The following is a 24,995-nucleotide window of genomic DNA, read 5'->3' as shown; positions in this document are numbered from 1 at the left end:
TTTTTTTTTAGACAGTCATTGCACCATGTCCTCATAGGTCTGGATTCAATCACTTGCTGTACAACACACTGTATGAACTAGATAATAAATGTTTTAACTATACAGTATATTTTTGTCAGGATGTATGGGTTCTACCAAGAACCTTTGACAATCCATGCCACATTTCCATTACACAAAAGGTTCTTTAGACTATAAAAAGAACTATTGACTGGAAGGTTCCATGGGTAACCTAAAATGGTTCCCCTATGGCATCACTGTGAAAACTCCCTTTTTTAGTAGTTTCTTGAATCTTAATTTTTTTAGAGTGTGGTTCTTTATATTACACCATTTTGAAGCGTTCATTGAAAAAGACACAATGCGACTTTTTAACGTTAGATAATTTTTTATAGTTATATACTGTATAATAACATATTTGTTTATTTTTTATAATCATTCAGGAGTGCTATATTATTATTATGTTATTATTAATAGTAGTAGTAGTAGTAGTAGTAGTAGATTTGGTAGTTTCAGCAGTTTTAGTAGTGGTAGTAGTAGTAGTAGTATTACATGTAGTAATATTAGATGTAGCAGTTTTAGTAGTAGTAGTAGTAGTAGTAGTAGTAGTAGTAGTAGTAGTAGTAGATGTAGTAGTTTTATTATTATTATTATTATTATTATTATTAGTAGTAGTAGTAGTAGTAGTAGTAGTAGTAGTAGAAGATGTAGATGTAGTAGTTTTAGTAGTAGTAGTAGTAGTAGTAATCGTAGTGGTAGTAGTAGTAGATGTAGATGTAGTAGTATTAGATGTACTGTAGCAGTTTTAGTAGTAATAGTAGTAGTAGTAGTAGTAGTAGTAGTAGAAGATGTAGATGTAGTAGTTTTAATGGTAGTGGTAGTAGTAGTAGTAGTAGTAGTAGTAGTAGTAGTAGTAGTAGTAGTGGTAGTAGTAGTAGATGTAAATGTAGTAGTTTTAGTAGTAGTATTGAAAACTGAAATGCGTGCATATGAATCCATGGGGAAAAATTCATTATAACACAGCATGTTTGGAAAGGCCACGTTTGTCACAGACTTTTATAAAAACACACACGCGCTGACAAAACACCAGAGTTAAGTGAGAGTTTTTTAGCATAAGGGATCACTGTGACACTTTCAGCACTAAATCTAATGTCCGTTATCTCACAGACTGTTGTGTAGCTTTATAAAAATGATCCGAAGTGTTGAATGAAATGAAGTGTTAAATGTGAAAAGGACACAATGTATGTTGCCAAAAGGTGGTACAATCAGTACATGAGCTCAGGTGGTATAATCAGTACATGAGCCCAGATGGTATAATCAGTACATGAGCCCAGATGTAAATTTTACTTACAGTCATGTCATGGCTAGTTAATGAGAGCTGGACAGTTAAGTTGTGATGTTATAGGTCTGATAATCGTCCTGTGTTTGTGTCTCTCCAGAGCAGCTCGAGCATTTGGAGAGTGCCTGTCGCAAAGCAACCCTGAAAACCGCAACGGATCAGGTCAGACCACACACACACACACACACACACACACACACACACACACACACACACACACACACACACACACACACACACACACACACACACACACACACCACACATCTATGCTCTGTAGTTTTCTTTGTTCTAATCCTTTATGACAATTTCAGCCTTCCTTTATAACAGGACGATTTCTGAAAGGCTTTTTCTGTTTATATTAGCTGCACATTTGACCGCAATGTTTTAACGTCCTCCTCAACCTTTGTCATTTAAGTTTCCACTCTGTCTTGTGCCAGCCTTCTTTTTCTCTTTCATTAGTAAAGAGCTTTACTGGCTCAGAATGCCTGGGTCAACTTCTCCCGAGACTCTTTTTGACAGATGATGACTTGTTCCCTCTGTCTCTTTTCTTCTCTCTGTATTCCTTTTCGCTCTTTTTTGGCTCTCCTGTACTCAGATCACCTGCTGTCTGACACCTTTGTTGGCCAAGATTCTGAATCCCCAAGCATTAGCTGCCTGCACAACAATAACCATCTGCAGCCGTACTCTAGAACATCTCCCGTAGCCAAGCACACGCAAGATCAGCCAGATCCGGGCCTTGTGCCAGTTCCTGTGTCCACCAGTGCCAAGCGTCGTCTCTCTGTGGAGCGCAGCCTCTCATCAGAGGATCAGCCGCAATCCCAGCAGCCACTACAGAGTTCAGTGAAGCCAGCACACGTCTATACCATCAGTAGGGAAGGTGGCATGCTGGGGGCCAGGGGTAGCGAGGAGAGCCTGGAGCTTGAGGTCCTAAAGGGCCCCCAAACTCACACCAACCACCAGAGGACAAGCCGGCGCAGTGGTCATGCCCACCACCATCATGCTCCATCGTCTCAGCCATTACAGAGCTCAGGAAGTGCACATAACATCCACGATTGGGGTTCGAGACGCAGCAGTTCGAAAGAGGACTGTCCTCCGAGGCCACCATGTCACAGCCAGCGTTCACTCGACCTTGAAACGGTGCCAAGAGATGCCTCTAAGCAGCGCAAGAAACTTGAGAGGATGTACAGTGAGGATCGGGTGTCCACTGAGGACCGAGGTGAGGGGAGAAAATAAAATAAAAAAAAAGAGAAAGAAAGAGATCTAGATAGAGAAATAGGACATGCAAGAATCGTGTTGTCCTTCTTCTTTCTTAATGGGCTACATTTATAAAACCTTTAGTAGAGTTGTGTGTAACCTAATCCAAAAATAACAATACCTTGCAAGATATAAAAAAAAAACATTTCATGCTAATTTACTTCATGTTCTTGCAGATATGCAGATAAATCACCATCATCTGTAAATGACCTTGAATGTTCAAGGCACAGCAAATTAGTCAAATTAGTGCCACCCCAAACAATGCAAAGTTGACAGAGCGCTGACAATGACTGAATGATTGCTAAATAAAGAAAAGCACAACCTCCTAAGCACAACATGAGCTATATCTTATAATAGAAATGCAGCTCAGCCGATGTAGAACATCAGTCGCTTTAACACACATTGTCCTTTCTACCTGTTATTATCATTATACATTCATTATTTTTTTTAACTTAACGTATAATCGTGGTGTACTTTATTAGCACATAGTTATTAATATGTTCTGCAAAATTGCTTAACTTTGTGTACAATTGAGATAAATACTGTACGAGATTTAAACTTAATAACTTCTGTAACTTTTTATCTTTTTAGAAGATCACACCAACAACTGGTTACCCAAAGAGAACATGTTTAGCTTCCAGACCGCCACCACCACCATGCAAGCGTGAGTATACAGTATGATGCTCACGATACAAAATCCTGAAAAATCAGGAAATCTGTAATCACCAATCCCCAACATCTCATCATCATGGAGGAGTAGAAGCGTCTCAGGACCTCTCAGGTCATCACCCTCCCTCTTTCTGTTTGTCTTTCTGTTTGTCTTTCTGTTTCTGGTTCACAGTAGAGCTGGCTTATTCTGAGCACTCTGAGGCTCTCGCTAGGCCTGACTGCTTAATTATCACCTGCCCGCTGGATGCCTTAATGACAGACCCCCACATACCGAGCCTCCTGCTGAGCCACTGTCTTTCTCTCTCCATCTGACACTCTAACCTCCCTCTCTCTCTCTCTCTCTCTCTCTCTCTCTCTCTCTCTCTCTTTCTACATTTAGGTTGTCTGTCTCTGCATCATGACATACTCATTTGTTCCTTCCTTCTGCTTCATATCCAGAAGGAGACATGCTTAGAGCTGTCTTTCTTCATCCTCATCATTTCATCAAAAATGTCCAATCCTTATTATATCTCATTAAAAAGTGTCAGTCTTGATTTAGCTTGATTTTTCTCTCATTCGTGAAATTTTCAAAGTAATATTTTTTCCCCTTGACTGACCCGTAATTTGTGACGATGAATATTCACGGCTGTTACACTTAACTTCGCTTTCTTTCTGTTTTCCTCCACTTTTTTTCCCTGATGCTTGTTCCGGACAGAATATCGTGAGTAACAGTGAATTTTTTTTAAATAACCGTCTGAAAACCACCTCAGCCGCTGTCCTTCTGTGCTGATGTCCTCTATGTCCCCTGGTGTCTGCTCCCCTTCCTTTGTCCATCACCGAGTGTTTGAAGTTATACTGGAGCGTGAACAGAATATTCACACCTGCTCTCAGCTTAATCAACCTGCTTAATTAATGCTTTACTAATTAACAGAGATTAATTAGGGACGGGAAGTAAACAGTGGAATTATTACATGCATCGATGTGGCGAAAGTAGCGCAACAGGAATCTATTAGTAGTGTTGGATTTTTTTTATTCGATTGCTATTTTGTCTGGTTTGTGGTGCTAACAATAATGAAACCGTAATAAGATCACTGTCACTAGGCTTTCAGATACATAGCTCAGTACAGGAACAAAGGGATATTAATATTGTTTAAGAATCTCCGGTGGTGAATTTGAAGTGTTCAGTAACTGATAGTTTGCTGTTGTCACACTGAGGTGGCAGATTTTTCTCTCTCTTACTCATGGACATGTAGCATAGTCTGTCATTAACGTCATCACTCGAGGGCAGAAATTTGTTGTTGACTGTCAGTGATAAGGGCTGTCATCCTGTCAAAGACAATGATTCAGTGTATTAGATGTAATAGTCTGTGTGTGTGTGTGTGTGTGTGTGTGTGTGTGTGTGTGTGTGTGTGTGTGTGTGTGTGTGTGTGTGTCTGTCTGTGTGTCTCTGTGTGTGAACCCCTGCACTCACATAGCTGACAGTGGTAGTCCAAAAGCAACTGAACCTCAGTGTTGGTGTGTTTGTCTGAATTCCACTAGTGTATGAGGGATGGAAAGAGCCATATTATACCAATTCTTTCTATCTATCTATCTATCTATCTATCTATCTATCTATCTATCTATCTATCTATCTATCTATCTATCTATCTATCTATCTATCTATCTATCTAATTTACTATGACTCATTTAACATTTAATAGAAGAACTCATTTTTTTTTCACAGATTTAATAATTCCAGGATTTAAATACTTCAATAAATCATAAAATAAATATTTGATTAAATCAAGGAAATTAATAAACATTTATTTATTTATTTGTTTGTTTGTGTGTTTATTTATTTATCGATGCAAATATATTTACATTTGATGCTCTCTGTTCCTCATACTACTGACCTGGCATTGTGTGTGTGTGTGTGTGTGTATGTGTGTGTGTGTGTGTGTGTGTATGTGTGTGTGTGTGTGTATGTGTGTGTGTGTGTCTGTGTGTCTGTGTGTGTCTGTGTGTGGTTTGATACCTCTTGTGGTTATAACACTCTGTGGTCTCTTGGTCCCCTCGACTAATCTGCCACTGCCCACTGTGTACACACACACACAAATATTACACACACACCCACACACATGCACACACAGACACACACATACACCCCAACGGTCATGTCCATTAACACTGTGACCGGTCCTGGCAGGGCTTTCCGCGGCTTTGCTGACAGAAAGAGGAGGAAAAGAGAGCAGGAGGCCACCACACTGATTGAGAGGTACTGTTCACTAATTGTGAGCACACACACCACTCACATACGCACACACACAGTGACGCACTCACACACACCTACTTGCTATGGAAATGTGATACCTTCAAAAACTTAAGAAGCTCAGTGTCTCTTTTTTTCCCTGTGCGCACCGAGACATTTAAAAAGCCGTGAACGCGACGTCTTAGCCAGACATTACTAGGGCAGGAGCAGATCATGGGATTTCATCTAAAGTTTTGAAATGTCTTTGCAGAAGAGGTTGAAAACAGAGTCTTGGCTTATATACAAGACAAACATCACAAGTGCTATGGACCAGAAGTGTCAGAGTAATACTTGTACATTCACTGTCGATACTCTATGGGGCGTTCCGGCAGTGTGTTTTTACACGTATCATGTTAAGTGTTGTTGTTGTTTTGTTTGTTTTATGTTCACATGTCTTTGCCCAACCCTAGCCTCGATTCCTTCACACTTCTGCACAAATTTTGTTTGTTTTTGTCTGTTTCTGTTCGGTGCCTCTAGCCTTTGTATATAGTTTCCTTGTTCTGGGTTTTGGTTTGATTTCTAATACAGTTATGTTTTTGTCCAGTGATTCCTGTCTTTGTTATTCTTATTATTTGGTCAATAAATCATATTTGTTTTGCTATCCCTGCATTTAGGCCTGGTTTTTACACTGAGAGATAGATTAATAGAATAGATTGGGGTCAGAACACAGGGTCGGCTATGATACAGCACCACTGGAGCAGAGAAGGTTAAGGGCCTTGCTCAAGGGCCCAACAGTGGCAGCTTGGCAGTGCTGATAAATTACTTATTTGGAATAAGATTAAATATATCAAATCAATAATAATGTCTTTGAGATTGTATAACATTAGAGTAACAGATAAACAGGCGTTTCTGGGAATGGGTCAGGGGTTGGGGCTGGTGTTTGGGGATCGTGTCAGGAAGTGATCCTGCATCCACAACCTAAAAAGCTGCTCGCTAAAGTGGATTTTCTTATATAATGATCCTATATAACCTCATTACTGTGTGTACTTACGCAGTGGCACATTCTGTACCCAGACTTATTAATGCACTGGTCCTGGTCTGCTTGTAGGTCAGAATGCATTTCATTTTTTACCAAGTTGTAATAAAGTGGAACAAAACATGATCGACGCAAAAAATACGGAAGATTTTTGAGACAGGAAAATAAAGCAATAAAGATGAGCAAAATGTTTCTTTTTTCTTTTTAGTTGTGTAATTTAAACACCATCATATAACAAGAACAAAAGGGTTTTACTGCCCCGATCTTACAGAACAACTGGCCCCCAGTGTAAACGCCTCTGGTCCAGAGGATGCTGTTGTTTTGTAGTGCTCACTGATATTAATTGCACGGCTGCTGTTTTGCCTTTGACTTTATGTTTTTATTAGTACATCTATTTGGGGGAAGTAATTTAAGTGCACAGAGTATGTATTAAAATATACAAGGGAGCTTAAAAAACAAACAAATTGAAATTATTATTGAACAAAGGCATGGGTGGGACGTACGAGGAATAAATAAAACGAGGGCCGGGAAAGGGGCGGGGCATATCCGGATCTAATTTGAAAATTCTTGAAATTGGGATTTGGGGAAAAGTGCAACTGATTTTTGTACTTTTTTCTGTTTTCTAAACACATTTTCATCACCGGCAGTACATCACATCATCAATCTAGTGTTAGATGTAAAAAATATCGGTAAAAATCTGTTAAAAGTTCTGTAAAAATAAATGTTGAAATTTATCCGTCATGGTACAATGTTGCCTTGAGGCAACTAATTAATGAGGCAACAACCTTTAACAAACAAACAAACAAACAAATAAATAAACAAATAAATAAATATGTTTAACAATAATGAAAATGATATATATTAGATATTAGATTAGATATTGTTATAGTGTCCAATATTGAGCAAAAAAAAAAATCACATATATTTTTTTCCTCATTGATGTCATAATGCATACCACAGAGGGTTAATAATATTAGGGCTAATTAATCACTGTTTATAGTCACTATTTAGCAAACAACTCTCAAAGAAAATCTGGAAAATGTTACTAAGTGAAGGAAAAAAACATTACAGATATTGTTGCTGTAATAGTTTTCATGAATCGGTGCTCGACTACAATTCCCAGAATTCCTGGTGAAGTTGTGGCCTAATGGTTAGAGAGTTTGACTTCTAACCCTAAGGTTGTGGGTTTGAGTCTTGGGCCAGCAATACCATGACTGAGGTGCCCTTGAGCAAGGCGCCGAACCCCCCGCTAACTGCTCCCTGGGTGCCGCAGCATAAATGACACACTCCGGGTGTGTGTCCACGGTGTGTGTGAATGAGAGTGCGTGTGTGCCCTGTGATGGGTTGGCACTCCGTCCAGGGTGTATCCTGCCTCGATGCCCGATGACGCCAGAGATAGGCACAGGCTCCCCGTGACCCGAGAAGTTTGGATAAGCGGTAGAAAATGAATGAATGAATGAATGAAATCATTAAATGTAACAGGGACAATAATGGTTCAATTGGTCTAATTAGTATAATGTGTTTATGACATTATAGAAAATTTACTACGATGGATGATTTAAAGTAAGTACAGTAAGATGGATCGTATCCTCTGGCAAGCTTTGTCGATTTCTTTTAATCAGAAATGTTGTGCCATGATGCCTTTTAAGTCGAGCTGCGTGACTGTAAATGAATTCACTCCAGCTGGCTCGATTAGTGCCACTCCACTTCCTCAAAGTGCCTCTTTGTTTCTTCCTGCAAGGCTGAAATGACAAAAAAATAGCTAATGCTAATGTTTGACAGTAAAATTTGTTCAAGCAGGTGGTGCGCTGATGCTTAAGAGCAATGAGACCTGTGTTTTTATACACTTAAAAGCTGTCTGTTGAATAATTAGCTTGCAGTGGTTGTGTGTGTGTGTGTGTGTGTGTGTGTGTGTGTGTGTGTGTGTGTGTGTGTGTGTGTGTGTGTGTGTGTGTGTGTGTGACTGGTTACACCGTGCCTTTAAGTGGTCCGTGTGCTTTATTATAGTGATCACATTGTACATTGTAGTGTTTTTTGTGAGCTTGACGCTACTCAAGGTTTTGTAGGAATGCGATGTGTTCAGATCTTCAGAGTAAATGTACAGGATTATGTTTAGATTGTAGTGTTTCATGGAAATCCACACACATAACATCCATTCAGATAGCGGAGGTCTGACACATATACAGGACATAATCTTCATAAAACTTATTGTATTTATAATGATTATTTTATGCTAGCTGAACTCAATTTTCGGATCACTCTAGCAGTGGGATTTAAATAGTTTTTTTTTTCCTTAACATCCAATCCCAAAGTAGATGGACGTTGTGTCAGCTTTACAGAAAATAATAAATATAGTATAAAAAGTCAAAGTTTAATATTAGACTTTGGTGACTGAGGTGACCGTGGTGAGGAAAAACACCATTAGATGGAAGAGGAAGAAACCTTGAGAGGAACCAGACTCAGAAGTGAACCTCGTCGTCATTTAGGTGACAGTAGAGGGTGTGATTGTAAACTGTTATAAACACCAGAGTGTTATTCTGAATAATGTCCTTTCTACAGTCAGATACAGTCCAACAACTGTGTATTGATTGGAGGTTGTTGTCCTTGAAGACCACATGTAGTCAGCATCTTCTTTCTGAATGTCCGAAATCCTCATGAAGAGGAATCCAACTGGAGCTGGTATATCTCTTGGTAATATTTTCATAGAAAAGTAAAAAAAAACAAAAAACACAATAATAGTTAGTTTGTTTCACACAAATGTTTCTATCTACAAATTAAACTGTGATATCAAACCCAGTTCTGCTCTCTGATATGACCCATGTGTTTGTTCATAAGAATCTACAATTTGATGGTGTTTATCAAAGGTTATCTAGAGAGGGAAAAACACACATCTCAAATTGAAAGCCAACAGAGTCCTGACTCGTTTAATATCAGACTCACAGCCAGAAAATAATGCATTTGTTTATACTGAGATTGAGAATGTCGGATAAGTCCATTTCCGTTCAGTAGCTGAAACGAAGCGCCATTGTTCTGATAAAAATGGGTTTAATAATGGTGCTGTGTGATCGGTGTTCTAATAACATTGTTATTACAACAATTCAGAAAAAATAACATGCCTGTATGAATAGTTATAAGAAAATAATTAACAACAGAATGATGTGATGTGCCGTAACGTGACGCGGAGTTGATAACTTGATTACTTTTTTATTTATAAGAGCCTCAAAATGATTTAAACTTTTGTTCACAGATTTTTTTAACGGTATTTAAAGTAAAAAAAGAACAACACATAACAAAACATTTTTATCCATTTACAGTTAGTTTTAATGTTGAGCAGGCAAACAAGTTAAAAGATGGCGGAAAATCTTCACCACTTGTTAATTAAAAACCACTGACACTGGAGACTCCTTCCATAAATGGAATTCTATATGAAGGACAGATGGTATTTTACTTAGTTTATGTGTATCGCATTCTATATATATGTCTGTGTGTAAGTTGTTGTAAGTTGTAAAGTCTTATTTCTTAGAGCTTGTGTATTAATATACCTGAAAAGTAACACTGCGGTCAGAGCGTTTGTAGAGTTTACAGCACAACCTTCAGAAAACCTGTCATGTTTTTTACTCAACATTCTCATAATATTCTTTGTTAGCTGTGCTAATGCTAATGATAAAGTTCCTATTATGCAGGCAACAGCCTGTAAAATCAGCAATCAGCACCCAGCTGCTCAGAAAACAGACGCAAGTGAGAGAAAATGAGCAGATCAATAGGTATCTGTCAGCAGGATGGAGCTCAAGGACTCCTTTAATTAACGTAGCTCATTACAGGATGAGGATAAGCGTCAGAATTTATGTCCATTTATAAATATATGGTTATCCCGTTTATACAGATGTGTAGTAAAATAAAAAGCAGACACACAAAGCTACACACTAGAGAGATAAATCTGTGGCTCTGTACAAAGGACTTGCTCGTAATGCTTTGTGGGCTGACATCAACCTGATAAAGCCTCTGATTAGCTCACAGAATGAATTCGGATTCCGTATCCTGCATTAAAATCGGATTGTGAGATGTAATTTCCACGAACAAACAGTTTTGCACTCAAGTTTTTGACAAAATAAACTATACGTTAAAACTAGAATGAATTTCCCGCTTACACTATTGCACTATTTGTCCAATTTATGTATATAAGGGATTTATAATCTCACTCTCTGGTGTCCCCCAAATGAGGAGGGCTTTCCTTTTGAGCCTGTTTTTTCATCATATTGTCTCGGGTAGGTTTTCCTCACCACCTTTGCCTCGGGCTTTCTCTTTAGTTATAAATTTAGCAATTAGCATTTGTAACCTGGATTTCTACATTTCTCTAAAGCTGATTTGGGACAATATACATTGTTAAAAGTGTAAAATATGATTAAATTTCATGAAATCAGAAGTCTGAAAATTTCGAATCATAAAACTTAGCATAATGTATTGTTTTTGATTGCTACTGAGCTAAAACATAGCTTTTAATTTGAGTTAACCGAGTTGAAATTTTTATAAACCAACAGAAAATATCTCTGGCAAAATGTGTTAATTATTATTTAGTTATTGGTCTACTAAAGGATACTAAAGGATTTTGTTGCTCCCACTGGACATTGGGACAGCGTGAGTTGTGTCCTAGTGGACTCTCTTAGTAGTTGTTGCACCTCCTGTTTTTACCACTAGGGGCAAAGGTTTAATGAAACCCCTCACTCACTCATTTTCTACCCCTTATCCGAACTTCTCGGGTCACGGGGAGTCTGTGCCTATCTCAGGTGTCATCGGGCATCAAGGCAGGATACACCCTGGACGGAGTGCCAACCCATCGCAGGGCACACACACACTCTCATTCACTCACACACTACGGACAATTTTCCAGAGATGCCAGTCAACCTACCATGCATGTCTTTGGACCGGGGGAGGAAACCGGAGTACCCGGAGGAAACCGGGTACATGCAAACTCCACACACACAAGGCGGAGGCGGGAATCGAACCCCGACCCTGGAGTGAAACCTCCATGGAGCTAAATAAGTTGCTGAGCACACTACTAATTACATGACATTTAGAAAGGCAAGCTAATCAATGGATCATCAGCTTAGTGGTCGGTGGTCACTCAGAGGTATAAAGAGATATTCAATATGTTGTACGTAATATTTGTAGAACGGCTCATACGTATGTTGGAGCTCTGCCCAAGCTGTCACATTTAATAAGATGCCACTGGATACATGAGTAGTATTTTATTACAATTTAAATTTTCCTAAAAAGAAGCATCTGCCAATAGACGAGAAAATGATGAGTTTGTCATTAAAGTTTATAGTTCAGTCAGTTTTTCTGTCTTTATTTTATTTCGTAGTAGTTGCGTTCTCTTTCCTATTCCGTATCATTTTATGGTCTAGTGTTTATTTTCACATCTGTCTTTCTCAGTTCTTGTTAGTTTTGGTTGTTGCTGTTCTACAACATCATTTCTCTCGCACTTAACTGTAAATAAACCTGCACCTGCACAGGTTTATTGCATTTTAGTCACAGACCCCATTATCCAAAGCGAAATTCATTTTATACATCCGAGGGTTAAGGGCCTTGCTCAGGGGCCCAACACACTCAGGGGCACTTTATAAGGAGAAGCGTGTTGGCAAGAACTGACTTGTGTCGCACATGGAGCTTTCTATTCTGAGCGTGCTGTACATTTCAGACAGAGTGAAGTGGTAGCATGCTAACAGTGCATCTGAAAGCCAGGACCGAGTGCTTATGCTTTTACACAGCTCAACAATGTCCACTGTTCTGATTAGTAAAAAGGTGTTATTTTGTTAAAATGCCTGCCAGATGGGGTAAATTGCTGTGGTGTGTCTCTGCGGTCTTCGCTCATCACATCAAAAAAAGTGATGTGTCAAAATTAGACTGCTTTTGCACCCGGGCTGCTTAAGTAACATCTGTATTTAGGAGAGATTTTCCTTCAATTATAAACATTACAGAATGCACGTAAAATATCAACATACATAACTATATAAATATAATCTAGCAGACAATATCGCGGCTATTTCAGCCCCAGTCCAGGTGGTTAGAGATTCGAATAACGACCGATTCCAACCAATATTAAATTCTATCACTGATTGCCCACCTATTATTTGTACCCTCGCTAATATAACTGGCTGGAACCGACCATGATTACATACATCAGTGATGCTGTTGTTCTTAGTTCTTGAGATTTCAATCCTAACGTGCTGTTCACAACACATGAGACAACGTAGATGCTAAAATTCGAGCTTTGTTTTCTTGTTGTTTTTGTTTACAAGACAAGGAGCTTGTTTGCACTAGCTGATCCTGCCATAGACTGCTGCAAAAGGTGAGAAAATGTTTATCAGAATCTGTAGCAAGACAGCATTTTAACACACACACACACACACACACACACACACACACACACACACACACACACACACACACACACATAAATACCCCGACCTTGTCTAAATGCTTCCACAAGACTATGTGGAAGTAAAGCTGTCTTTATTCCAAGACTCCACGGTTGCAAACAATGAACATGTCAGACACACAGAGTCACGCAGAGAGACTGAGTCATCTCTCTATTTTAAACTCTTGCACTCTGTTTCTCACTCAGACAGATCATTAGAGCATATAATTAAAAACTCTTTCTTAAAATACCCACCTTTCTTGAGGAGCCTTCTATTTCTGAAACGTGTTAAAAGATCTACGCTTCTTATCACCGATCATGTTTTCTAACAGCGCTCGGAAGGAAAAAGGAAGGAATTAATAACGCTAGGCCACTGGGAGAAGATCGGTGCTGCGTTATTAGAAGCTGGTCCTGTGCATATATCCATCAGCGCTGGAAATGCAGGAGGACTTGAGGATGGAAATGCAGGAGGACTTGAGGATGTCGACATTACTATAGTTAAAAGTGTTCACGTCGGAAAAGGTAATGAGCTGCTGGAGCGGCTCAGCTGCTGTGCAGCACTGCGGTGGAGTGATTACCATTTTAATGTAGCCAAGCAGTAGAGCAGCGTTATATTGTGCTTCTGGCAGTAGATGATGCTTACATCATACTTTTACTCTAGACAGAAGCAACATTAGGACGTCTGGTAGTAGAACGTCGTTGATTGGAAATGTCTAGAAATTATGTTAACACGCTTATGATTGTTGTTTTCATTCATTCATTCATTTTCTACCGCTTATCCGCGATTGTGGTTTTATACTCTAGAAAATAAAAAGAAAACAGAAAAAAGATTCATTTAAACACGTCCATCGGTTTCATGTAATTGAAGTAAGATTAAAACAGTTAGGTTTTTTGTGTGTTTGTTTTTATCTATTTCTTGTTCATGTTCAGTAGAGAGATGGTTAGAAAAGAGACAGAAGGCGAAACGCTAGAAAACAGAGCAGCTCTGCTTGTTTTTGATTAGGATCAGCACTCACAAGGGAAAAGTGTGTTTCCTCATTTGTTTGTGCATTATTTATTTACACCTGCCAGGCAGCATTGAACATAGCCCTCATAAAAACAATGAGGTAAACGGAATGGGTTTGGACATCGAATACTCATCACTGTGCCGATCGATGGGGCTTAATAGGCTTTCATTTTAAGACACTAGATAAAAACAATAGAAAAACAAGCAACAAAAGAAAAACAAACCACCAGTAAATTAGTCTTTCTAAACAATGGCTGTTTTTTTTGGATTGTTATTTTAATGAAGGGTGAGTAGTAGGAACGAGATGATTTTATAGAACTGAAGTGTTTTTCTGCTTTATCATTCTTACCTGTAAAAACACAAAACATAGACTGAATGCATAGACTGGGAACGATTTGTTTCTCTTAAAACACTATTTTATTATTATAATGTTTTGTAAATGTATTGATAAATGCACGGTTTTGAACTTTGAAGTTTGTCTTATTTTTGGAAGCGATATTGATAGCTGCTCGAGACAGCATGACTTTTTTTTTCCCACTAAAATCTATTTATTTACTTTCAGCACTGAAGAAATCATTTTGTAAATCTATCACCACTTTGCATTGCCAAAGTGTTTGGCAGTGCTTCGCTTGTTGGAAAGTCAGTCAGATTTCTCCAGTGTGCTGTCTGTAGACGTGAGATCTCGCTCACATTGAGCTACACGCTGTACAGTTCCTATCTATCATCAGGATCTGCTTAATAAAATGATACATAGCTACAAGACAGCAATATTGTTATAATGATCAGGAGATCAAATCTGAAACTGGGATCAAATCGGATCTCCACGGTAATCACCATGTTCACCTGAGTGTAGAGAATCAGACCCAAATTCTAATCTTACTGGGACCTTTTGACGTTCTAAGTACCGGAATTGTACAAATACACCTTGTAGTTTTTAAGATATACTCATATTTAACTGAGCATGTCATTTTCAAGCAAGAGGCTCAAAAATAAGCCTTTCGCTGAACAGGTTTTAACAAAAGTAAACTACAATGAGATGTACACCAAACATGGGTCAGATACAACACGGGTAACAAACATAACAAAATCATTAGAACCTGGAAACACATTCGACCATACCGTGTAAACACAAAACAATGATTGACGAAGACAGATAGAAAAGAGCTAATAGAGGGTTAGACATTAGGGCAAATGGGTAACAATAGGAGGGGGAAAGCATAATTCACGTGTTGAACAACAAACCGAAAGCCCTGCTATAATGAAATGCTGTCTCTGTATCTCCTAACAATTGTCTTGCAATGAATTTGTTTTTTTATTTTTTATTTCAGGGATTGCTTTGCAAACTCCACTTTTCTGGGCTGGAAATAATCTTTTAGATTTTAACAGACTATTGAAGTTGTTATCCTCAGAGTTTCTGTAGTGATCACAAGCATATCATTCTGGATGGTCCCACATGGATACATAAAAATGTAACTTCCTGTAAAACAATTTATTTCTGTTTAGTACCCAAAGCACTTGGTGTTAATCTTTTACACCTGCATACTATAACGGTTTATAATCTGGTGCCACCAAGATGTCCATGGAGTCTGGTTCCTCACAAGGTCTCTTCCTCATGACTTTTCATGGAGTTTTTCCTTGTCGCTGTAAATCTATATCCGTGTTCCTGTTAAGCTGTGATGTGTCAATTTATAAAAGGTGTTCTTAATTGATTCCTCACTTAAATGGTTGCTACAGCTTATGTTAATATGGCTGTAGGACAAAATCGGATCTGATTTACTTTTTTCTTTTACAAATCAAGTGTAAACTCAGATCTAATGCAGTTCCGTAACTTCAAGCACTCGTCCTTTTGCATTTCTCATGTGACTTTCTTGACCACATATGAATGAATCATTTTTAAACGTTCCTCTTGCTTCTGTCTTCTCTTTCTGTGTGTGTTGGTGTTACTGTTATTTCTGTTCTTTCACCTTTCTGTCTTTTCGACCCTCTTTATATTCACCGATATAACCTCAACGTTATATCCTCAACGTTTCAGAAACTTCCGGAAGCACCTGAGGATGGTGGGCAGCAGGAGGATGAAGGCCCAGTGTGAGTAACGCGTTCGTGGAGTGTGTGTGTGTGTGTGTGTGTGTGTGTGTGTGTGTGTGTGTGTGTGTGTGTGTGTGTGTGTGTGTGTGTGTGTGTGTTTGTGTGTGCATTTGTGTGTGTGTATATACAGTAATTGTGTCCATTTTTATTGTCATTTGGATTACATGCTGCTAAAACCAAACTGTAATTCTGAAAATAAATCAAATAAAATTTATTTTCAAGCATTAATACAATTACATTGCATTTGTTTTTTGTTTTTACACCAGACTGAAAGCTCTATTTTTGTAATCATGACCCAAACAATGAATAAGGTGCAATTATATATACAGTATATATACATATGTGTGTGGCAAAGAGATGTTTATGCTATTTGTCAGACACCAATATCCATAGCAACTTACCTGTTATATCTGTTTTTATTCATCTGAGGGTTAAAGTCCAATACCTTAGCCATTAGGCTACCACATCCCCTGATTTTTATTTTTAGTACCAGTTACAGGGAAATTGGTTGGTCCTCTAATAGGAGCATAATTGTAAAAAGGTGTGGTTAGGTGTGCTGAGATCTGTACAGAAATATTGATCTGTTGAAACATTTGATTGATCAGCTGTAAGAATTCAAATCACAGATTTATTATATCTTCTTCCTCTACTTTTGGCTTTTCCCGTTAGGGGTTGCCACAGCGAATAATCTGTTTCCACTTAACTCAAGCCTCAGCATCCTCTACTCTCGCACCATGTACTCATTTAACACATCCATATACAGCATCTCCTCTTTGGCCTTCCTCCTGACCTCTTACCTGGCAGCTCCATCTCCAACATCCTTCTACCAATATAACCATCTCCCCCCTCTGTACATGTCCAAACCATCTCAATCTATCCTCTGTGACCTTGTCCTCAAAACAGCCAACCTGAGCCAGGCCAAAAAATGTCCAAAAAATGGAATTTCCTCCTGCTTTGTAGACACTGTAGTTTAATAATTGTATTGTTATTTAAGTAATTATTTACCTTGCTTACTAAAGAAAATATAATCATAGAAAAGTTGCCAACAAATTTTTAAAATCTTCAATTAAACGGTGATATCAAACCCATTTCTCTTGAGATGCCCTTAAGAAAATAATATCTGAAGGTCTAAATCTTAATTTAAACCACTAAAATTCACTAAAATTCAGAGTAAGGTTATCAACAAAGCCAAAAACACACCGAAAGCCAACAGAATCCTGACTCTTTTTATATCAGACTCACAGCCAGACAATAATTCATTTGTTTATACTGATTAAAAATGTCTGATATGTCGATTTCCCTTTAGTAGACCATAATAAAACAAAAGTCTACTAATATAAAGGGTTAGAGTGTTTCATAGTTTTTAAAACACTCTGATGTTCTTGTTTTTGTAGAAAGTTGGTCTTGTTCCACTTAAACAAAGACTTTAAACACTCATCACAGTAGCACGACACTTCAGATAACTGATCATGGATATGAGGGAGTTTTCCTTGAGGATTTGTTTGTTCACCTCCTCTGGAAGGTGTTTCAGGGCATTGTAACAGAAGTAAAGCTGTAGCTTGATATCTTTGTCAGGGATCAGCATGGATCAGCACGGACTTTCGGCCACGTGTGTTTGTTGTTGTTCCTCGTCACGTGTCTGCCCAGCCTTCGTCAGCTCCTCCCTGTCACCACACCTTCTCCTCATTGTGTCATTATTGTCCTGTGTATAAATGTGAGCAGCGTTGCCGATGGCATTGTCCTGTCTTTGTCCATGTCATTTATTAAACCCCACTCCTTTGAAGCGATCCTGTGTACGGGTCCGCTTCCTTCCTCCTCTGGTTGTGACAATCTTCTTCCATGGGAAGTTCTTCAGGACAGAGATCTTGCAATAAAACAGTCAAAAAATTGTTTTTGGACTTGAGCTAAGAGAGTGTTCTTGTAGTTGTTAACAAACTGGTATTTTACTAAGCCACACTTGCACCTTCACAAAAATAGAGCATTTTTGTTGTTTAAGAGTTCCTAAGGGTTTGGATGTAAATTCCAAGCAGCCATCTGTAAACGCTTGACAGCTTGATAGGAAGTCCTATCAGGTCGCATCACTCTCACGGTTGTACCCACAACAGTGGGATTCTGCCAGATGAGTGTGATGTGTGTGTGATGTGAACGGCAGTGTGTGTGATGCTCTCCTCCTCCGCTCCATTATTAGCATTCGCCGATCGCAAAGCGAAGAGCTTCAGCCGCTCCTGGAGTGACCCTACACCCGTCAAGCCAGACTCGCTCCACGACTCCAGAGACAGTGAGTCTCACCTACACACACACCAAGTATAAAAATTAAAAATGTGCTGGAGTGTGTGTACACAAACATCAACAGGAGTGCTTACATGTTTTTATTACACATAAACTCCTGTTGAAGGCCCCGTGTGTGCTTGTCTGTATGTCTGTGTGTGTGTGTGTGTGTGTGTGTGTGTGTGTGTGTGTGTGTGTGTGTGTGTGTGTGTAATTTCATCTCATCTACATACTCCATCTGTCTGTGTGTTCTATATTATATAGAACACGAGCGATCGATCTGGTGTTTGTCCTGTTGATTTTCTCGTCCCTTTTTTTCTTAAAGTTGCAATTTGTAATGTTTTTGTTCTGTACAGTTTTCTGGGCTTCATATGTAGCATATATAGTGTGATAGGTTTAACAGATGAGTGAAGTGAGTTGTCTTAGTATATTTTTTTTTTATAAATCTTATTATCCACACAGACACTTACCAGAGGGCCTCGAAAATTGCAGACGGCTGCTTTAAACAGAAGGAAATCTTAGACTGCGGCTCTCTTTTCTTTATCCTCACTCTGGAGCTCTCTGTCTTTGTCTATGCGTACCTCTATGTCTGTTTTTTCTGGTTCTCTGTTTCAGGTGGAGATCTGCAGGCATCCTCAGGCACTCTTGATGAGGGGGAGTACGATGATGTGGACTGGGAGGAGGAGAAAGAGCTGGAGCGTCTGGCTTGTGAAGGCGATGACTTCATTCCTCCTAAAATCATGGTAAGGCACAATGTCACACTCACACTAATAATCTGGTCATTAATAAATGTTAGCGTACTGTGATCTCTTATATCAGTTGCCCCTGATGGTGGTGACACACGTGTGCTGTAGAAACGAATGATGTCTTTATCGGCACACACACACACAGCTTATTTTATGTTCTGAATGACCCACCTCACTCCACCTCCTAGAGGTAGTCTCGGGTTCGGTTCCACTGTATGCTTCATGGTCCACATTACAGCTTAATCAATATTTCAGGAAAACCCTGGTTAGACTAAACTGCCAATGTAAAAGACCTTTATACTCTTGCATTGGGGTTAGTTTCCATGTAGAAAGTTTGATTCTGTCCACAGAGTAATTTATTTAGAAAGAAAGACCCCGAGATAGGCGTGACTCATGTAGGCTCATGCTAATATCAGATTACTACAGATAAAAACGTGATTTATTAATGTACTGTATATGAAATACATAGAAAACAGTACATTTATATTATGGCAGACATCCTTAAATTTATACAGTTTAGCAATTAACTGTTAAGGGCTTTGCTCAGGGGCCCAGCAGTGGCAACCTGGTGGACCTGGGATTCAAACTCACAACCTTCTGATTAGTAGTCCAACTCCTTAATCACTGAGCTACCACATCCCCGATACAGTGGTGAAGAAGAAGAAGAAGAAGAAGAAGAAGAAGAAGAAGAAGAAGAAGAAGAAGAAGAAGAAGAAGAAGAAGAAGAAGAAGAAGAAGAAGAAGAAGAAGAAGAAGACTTTGTCACATGTATATTACAGCACAGTGAAAATCTTTCATCCAATATTGCGGTCAGAGTGCACAGAGTCAACCATAATACAGCACCCCTGGAGCAGACAGGGTTAAGGGCCTTGCTCAAGGGCCCAACAGAGGCAGCTTGACAGCTCCGATCAACATCGCTGAGCCTTAACCTCTTGAGCCACCACTGCACTGCACCATTGGAGTATAATGTTACTCCTTATCTAGATGCCTTATACAAATTCATCATTTTCCTTTGAACACAAGCCTCTTTAGCATGATTGCCTCCACCAATACCACTGATTGATCTTGTATTCGCTGTCATGTTTTGTTTTGTTTTTTATAGCTGATTTCATCCAAGGTTCCCAAGGCGGAGTATGTGCCCAACATCATACGTAGAAACGACCCATCCATCATCCCTATCCTCTATGTGAGTCTTTCACAGTGTACGCTCTGTTATTCATACAGATCAAAGCAGCTTTTGTCCAGCATGTTATGAAAGATGCTCAGTAATGCTAATGCTCTGATGGTTTGACGCTCGTCCATGCTTTTGGGGTGTTTTAGTCATGTAAATGGACGTGTTTGCAAAGCCGCCGTAACTGAACTTTAACATAACAAGTGGGAAGAGAATCATTCAGGCATTTTGAATAAATCATATTTATTAGGCTTCGGGATTTTAAAAACAATAATGCACAGTACTGTAAGTGGTCATGTTCTCGTCTGAAATGCTCTTGTGTTTATTCATGCAGGACCACGAGCATGCGACTTTTGATGATATACTGGGTGAGTGTTAATAACTGCGACCTGTTTATCAGCTGCTTGATGTTTATTGTGAGAAGCTTTCTCATCTAATGTAAGCGATGATTATTAACTCTTGTTAACAAACTCATTCTGTAGGTCTCAATCTTGCCCTCATTCCTCCTTTTTCTCTTTGTCTTTTCTACATTTTCTTTGTTGCTCTGCCTCCCTGTTATTCTCTGTCCTCATCTCACTTCTTGTAAACTCAGAGGAGATTGAAAAGAAACTCACCGCCTACAGGAAAGGCTGCAAAATTTGGAACATGCTTATCTTCTGTCAGGTGAGAAGTCTGTGTGTGTGTTAACATTTGTTTGTGTGTATGTATGTGTGTGAATGTACGTGTGTGTGTGCATATTTGTTTGTGAGTGTATGCGTGTGTGTATGTGTGTTTGTGTATGTGTGCATATGTTTGAGTATACATATTCTTTTGTGTGTGTCTGTGTGTATGTGCACAAATATGTGAACTAATGTGGTTCACAAATCACTAATGTGGGTGTGTGTGTGTGTGTGTGTGTGTGTGTGTGTGTGTGTGTGTGTGTGTGTGTGTGTGTGTGTGTGTGTGTGTGTGTGACTACATGACTCCTCTATAAACTGTTAGGGAGGACCAGGACATCTTTATCTCCTGAAGAACAAAGTGGCCACATTTGCTAAAGTGGAGAAGGAGGAGGACATGATTCAGTGAGTCCCCCTCAATAACAGACACACAGAAAGACAGACATACACACACACATCAAGTTTAATTTCAGGACTAAACTCTTATTATTTCCATTAGCTCTTTTTCCAAATATACAGAAATGAAGAAGAGCTACTCAATCTCATAATTACTGTAATCATGACATAATGAATGCACTTAAAAATCTAAAAAAAAAACGTCATCATGGCCTATATAAACGGTCGATTAGGCTGAATTCGTTGAGGAAACATGATCATGATTACAATGGAAATAATTTAGCAATCCTAGGGAGACAGACAGGCAGACAGTAAGACAGACAGATGGACAGACGGACAGCAGATGGACAGACGGACAGCAGATGGCAGACGGGCAGCAGATGAATAGTAATATCTTACATGGGAACTTGAATGGTGGATCCTCCAAATACATGGATATTAAAAAAGATTTACTGGTTGATACTGTGAAATTTTCTGTGGTGAGACATTCAACTAGAATCTTTGGCATCCAGTTTTAATGTCAATGCTTAAGTGTCAGAGTGAAATCTTTCAGGAAAGCCTTCAAGAAACAGGACTTTATTTTGTCACTTTTGTTTTATTAAATTTAATAAAAAAGAAGAAGAAGAAGAAGAAGAAGAAAAAGAAGAAGAAGAGAGGATAGGGACAGTACAATCATTTGTAGTTGTTACACCAGAAGTGGAACAGGACCTAATGCTGCAATGAATTGTACTCAGAGCTCATAAAGTGGATTTCTTCCCACCAAGTTCTGGGAAAAACACAGAAAGATGGATGTCCAGAGCATTATCATATTTTATATTAAAACAATTTACATGAATTTTCCATACGATAAGAAACGACGCAAGTCAGCAATCTTGTTTATGTTTTGCTCATAAGAATTTTTTCACAATGTCAAATTGAGCCTGTTTTCAAATGTGTTTTATTCCCTGTAAATGAGGTATATTAATGAAATTGTATATTTTAACTGAATTGGATGACAATTGGACATTTTATATTTTAAAAACTGTAAAATCAGTCAAGTTTAATATTGGGCCAAGAGGATAAACGTTTCATGGTCAAAGGGAAGACAATATGAAGGCAAATTGTTAAGAAGAACACAACCTTCTTAATCAGAAGATTGTTGGTTCATATCCCAGGGCCAACAAGCTGCCACTACTGAGCCCTTGAGCAAAGATTTTAACCTGACCTCTTACCCCTCAACTGCTCAGTTTTATAAATGAGATCAATGATAAGCCTTTCTGGATATGGGTGTCTGCAAAATGTTGGAAATGTAAGTATAAATTCGTCAAATTCAGGGAACTAAGTTGGCTGTCTGCTGGCATGTTATTGTGAAAATGATAAAATCATAAAAAATGAAAGAAAAATAATAAAAGAAAAAACCTTTTAGCAATCAACTAAAAAAAGTAATCACTGACAAATTGCTGTTCTAATAAAGGAATAAAGCATTTCAGCATCTTGAGTAACAGTAAGGCTTCCTGTAACGCGGCTTACATCACAATCCCTGGGCTGCATCATTGATGATTGTCCTATAACAACACGTCGCATTATTTTTTATTCCTTACTTATAAGATGGTATTTTTAAATATTATTTAAATCCTGTTGCTTAATTCTGTATCTCTTCTTGTGCAGGTTCTGGAAAAAACTTGCTCGGCTTATGAGTTTGCTGAATCCCGAACCAAATCTCATCCATATTATGGGCTGTTATGTGCTGGGCAATACAAATGGAGAGAAGGTACAGAATCTATTATTTATCATGTTAAGGTTTACATTAGTTGCCTTGTCCAATTTTACTGCATTTTAGATATGTGGGTATTTAATAATGTTAGTGTGCAGGAAGTCTATAGCGGCTCTTATGTAAGCCTGAGTGATGGAGAGGTGGAGGTGTGTGAAAGATGTGTGGAAGACACAGACAGGCTGTGACCGATGGACTCACTCTGTCACCACTGACCTGCCCACCTCTGCACCTCATGTTCATGCTTTATAACAGTATCTCTGTCTGTATCTCTTTTTTGTATGAAATTCCCCACAAAGATGCACACAAACACATACCATGATACACTGATACACGGCTGCCTCTGATTACCAGAGCTTCACATTTAGCCGCTAATCTGTTAGGAGTCTATTAATGTTTTAAGGTTTATCACAATGCAGAGATAAATATACGGATCATTAACGAACTGGAATCTTCATTTGTGTCCGATTCTGTTCCCACGGAGGCACCCGCACCTGAAACGATCACCTTTAATGCTTTATCTTTAAAGACATTTTTTAGGTTAAAGGATGCTAATGTCTTATGGATGTGGCTAATAGGACATAGGATGCTAATGTCTTATAGATGTTTCAGGAAACCACCAGAAATTACTGTTAATGATACAGTCTGGGAAGAAAGAATTCAGTCTTATGCTACATTCAGCAGTCGGCAGTCGTTCTATTAAGAAGATGTCAGTACGTTATCTTTCTTATGGTCACCATAGTAATAATGTCTATCACTAGGTGAAACAGCTAATATTCTAAATCACTTTTTTGCTGCTACAATGAAACATTCTGGAGGGAGATTTGGTGTTTGTATATAGAATTCAGCAGTGTTTACATATATATATATATCTTCATCATATTATAAGAAATGAAGGGGAAGTAGTGTGTGTTCTTTGCCAGGGATCACAGTGTGTTCTACTGATACTGACTTTAACTGTAGTTGGTGGAATATAGAGTCTCTCTATACATTAAATAAAGTGAAACTGTTCTGAACATTGTCGCTCATGTCACTAAAAGTTGGTAGATCTTATTAAAGATGAACGATCTCTGGTCATTTTGGCTTTGCTAGTCACTGTATATGTGATCATTATCTGTACTTGTTCATACCATTCTGTGTGTTTTTCTTAAAGCCATTGGTGGACCTCCATAAAACCTCAATACAATCAATTTTAAGTCGTTTGCTAACAGCTAAAGGATATTGCTCAGCCACTAAGCTTTGTTTCTCCAGGCTATACACATGTTCAAATATTAGATTAGTGTGTTTAGTATGTGTACTAACATGGTACACACAGAAAAAAATCGTTTACTATCATACTTTATGTACTGAAATAAAAATCTGTCAGAAAATCTGTGATCTCGTCATGGATAATACCAGACCCAAATGCAGGGATAGCTAAAAACATGATTTATTAACAAAAATAACACAAAGGAAATACTGAAAAAAAAAAAAAAAAAAAAACTAAATTAAAAAACTAAAAGAACTCAAAAACACTCAACAGGGAAAACAAACATAAAGACAACACAATGACAAGAAATCTGCACTGCCCAAGGCAATGTGACCGGGATAAAAAGGGAAGACAATTAGATACATAAGGAACAGGTGTGCGGAGGCGGGAAGGAATGACGACTAGGGCAGGGTAGACTCGTGAACACAACACTTAAACAAAAACACATGGCACAAGACACAACTGCTGCAACGCCCCCTGGAAACTGTCCAAGCGTGATCCTTACAAAATCTAAAAAAAAATCTGCCTCTTTAATAGGCCAGCGTGAGCTAAACAAAATATACTTTCCAGTAACTTCCTTTGAGAACGTTAATTAATTAATTAATCTAGAAAGTGAAAAATGCTCAACTCTGCGGCTCTAATCTACAGGAACTGACATCATCATCGCTAACCAATGCTAATGGATCTCAAACGTTTTCAGAAATATTTACAATATTATAGCACATACTATTATTAATGTCATATATGTA

At 38.5% G+C, this 24,995-nt stretch overlaps 1 protein-coding gene across 3 annotated transcripts in view; it reads left to right on the top strand.

The window, feature by feature from the left end:
- nsmfb (NMDA receptor synaptonuclear signaling and neuronal migration factor b) overlaps window positions 1–24,995 on the top strand; it is a 51,831-nt gene that overhangs the window by 14,619 nt on the left and 12,217 nt on the right. Inside the window, exons 2-14 of one of the 3 annotated variants that reach the window (XM_027162707.2) lie at window positions 1,439–1,495; window positions 1,932–2,552; window positions 3,182–3,254; window positions 3,954–3,959; window positions 5,424–5,492; window positions 15,958–16,010; window positions 18,199–18,288; window positions 18,894–19,021; window positions 20,127–20,210; window positions 20,530–20,563; window positions 20,788–20,858; window positions 21,177–21,256; window positions 22,895–22,997. In XM_027162707.2, the coding sequence (XP_027018508.1) occupies window positions 1,439–1,495; window positions 1,932–2,552; window positions 3,182–3,254; window positions 3,954–3,959; window positions 5,424–5,492; window positions 15,958–16,010; window positions 18,199–18,288; window positions 18,894–19,021; window positions 20,127–20,210; window positions 20,530–20,563; window positions 20,788–20,858; window positions 21,177–21,256; window positions 22,895–22,997 (1,469 nt within the window). Of the gene's footprint in view, window positions 1–1,433; window positions 1,496–1,931; window positions 2,553–3,181; window positions 3,255–3,953; window positions 3,960–5,423; window positions 5,493–15,957; window positions 16,011–18,198; window positions 18,289–18,893; window positions 19,022–20,126; window positions 20,211–20,529; window positions 20,564–20,787; window positions 20,859–21,176; window positions 21,257–22,894; window positions 22,998–24,995 lie in introns of all 3 variants that reach the window. The other 2 variants (XM_027162705.2, XM_027162708.2) reach the window with 2 other exon arrangements.

This window comes from Tachysurus fulvidraco, chromosome 9, assembly GCF_022655615.1.
Source record: "Tachysurus fulvidraco isolate hzauxx_2018 chromosome 9, HZAU_PFXX_2.0, whole genome shotgun sequence".
Lineage (NCBI taxonomy): Eukaryota > Metazoa > Chordata > Actinopteri > Siluriformes > Bagridae > Tachysurus > Tachysurus fulvidraco.
The sequence above is the reverse complement of the archived record's forward strand: the minus strand, read 5'-3'. Positions and strand labels throughout refer to the sequence as shown.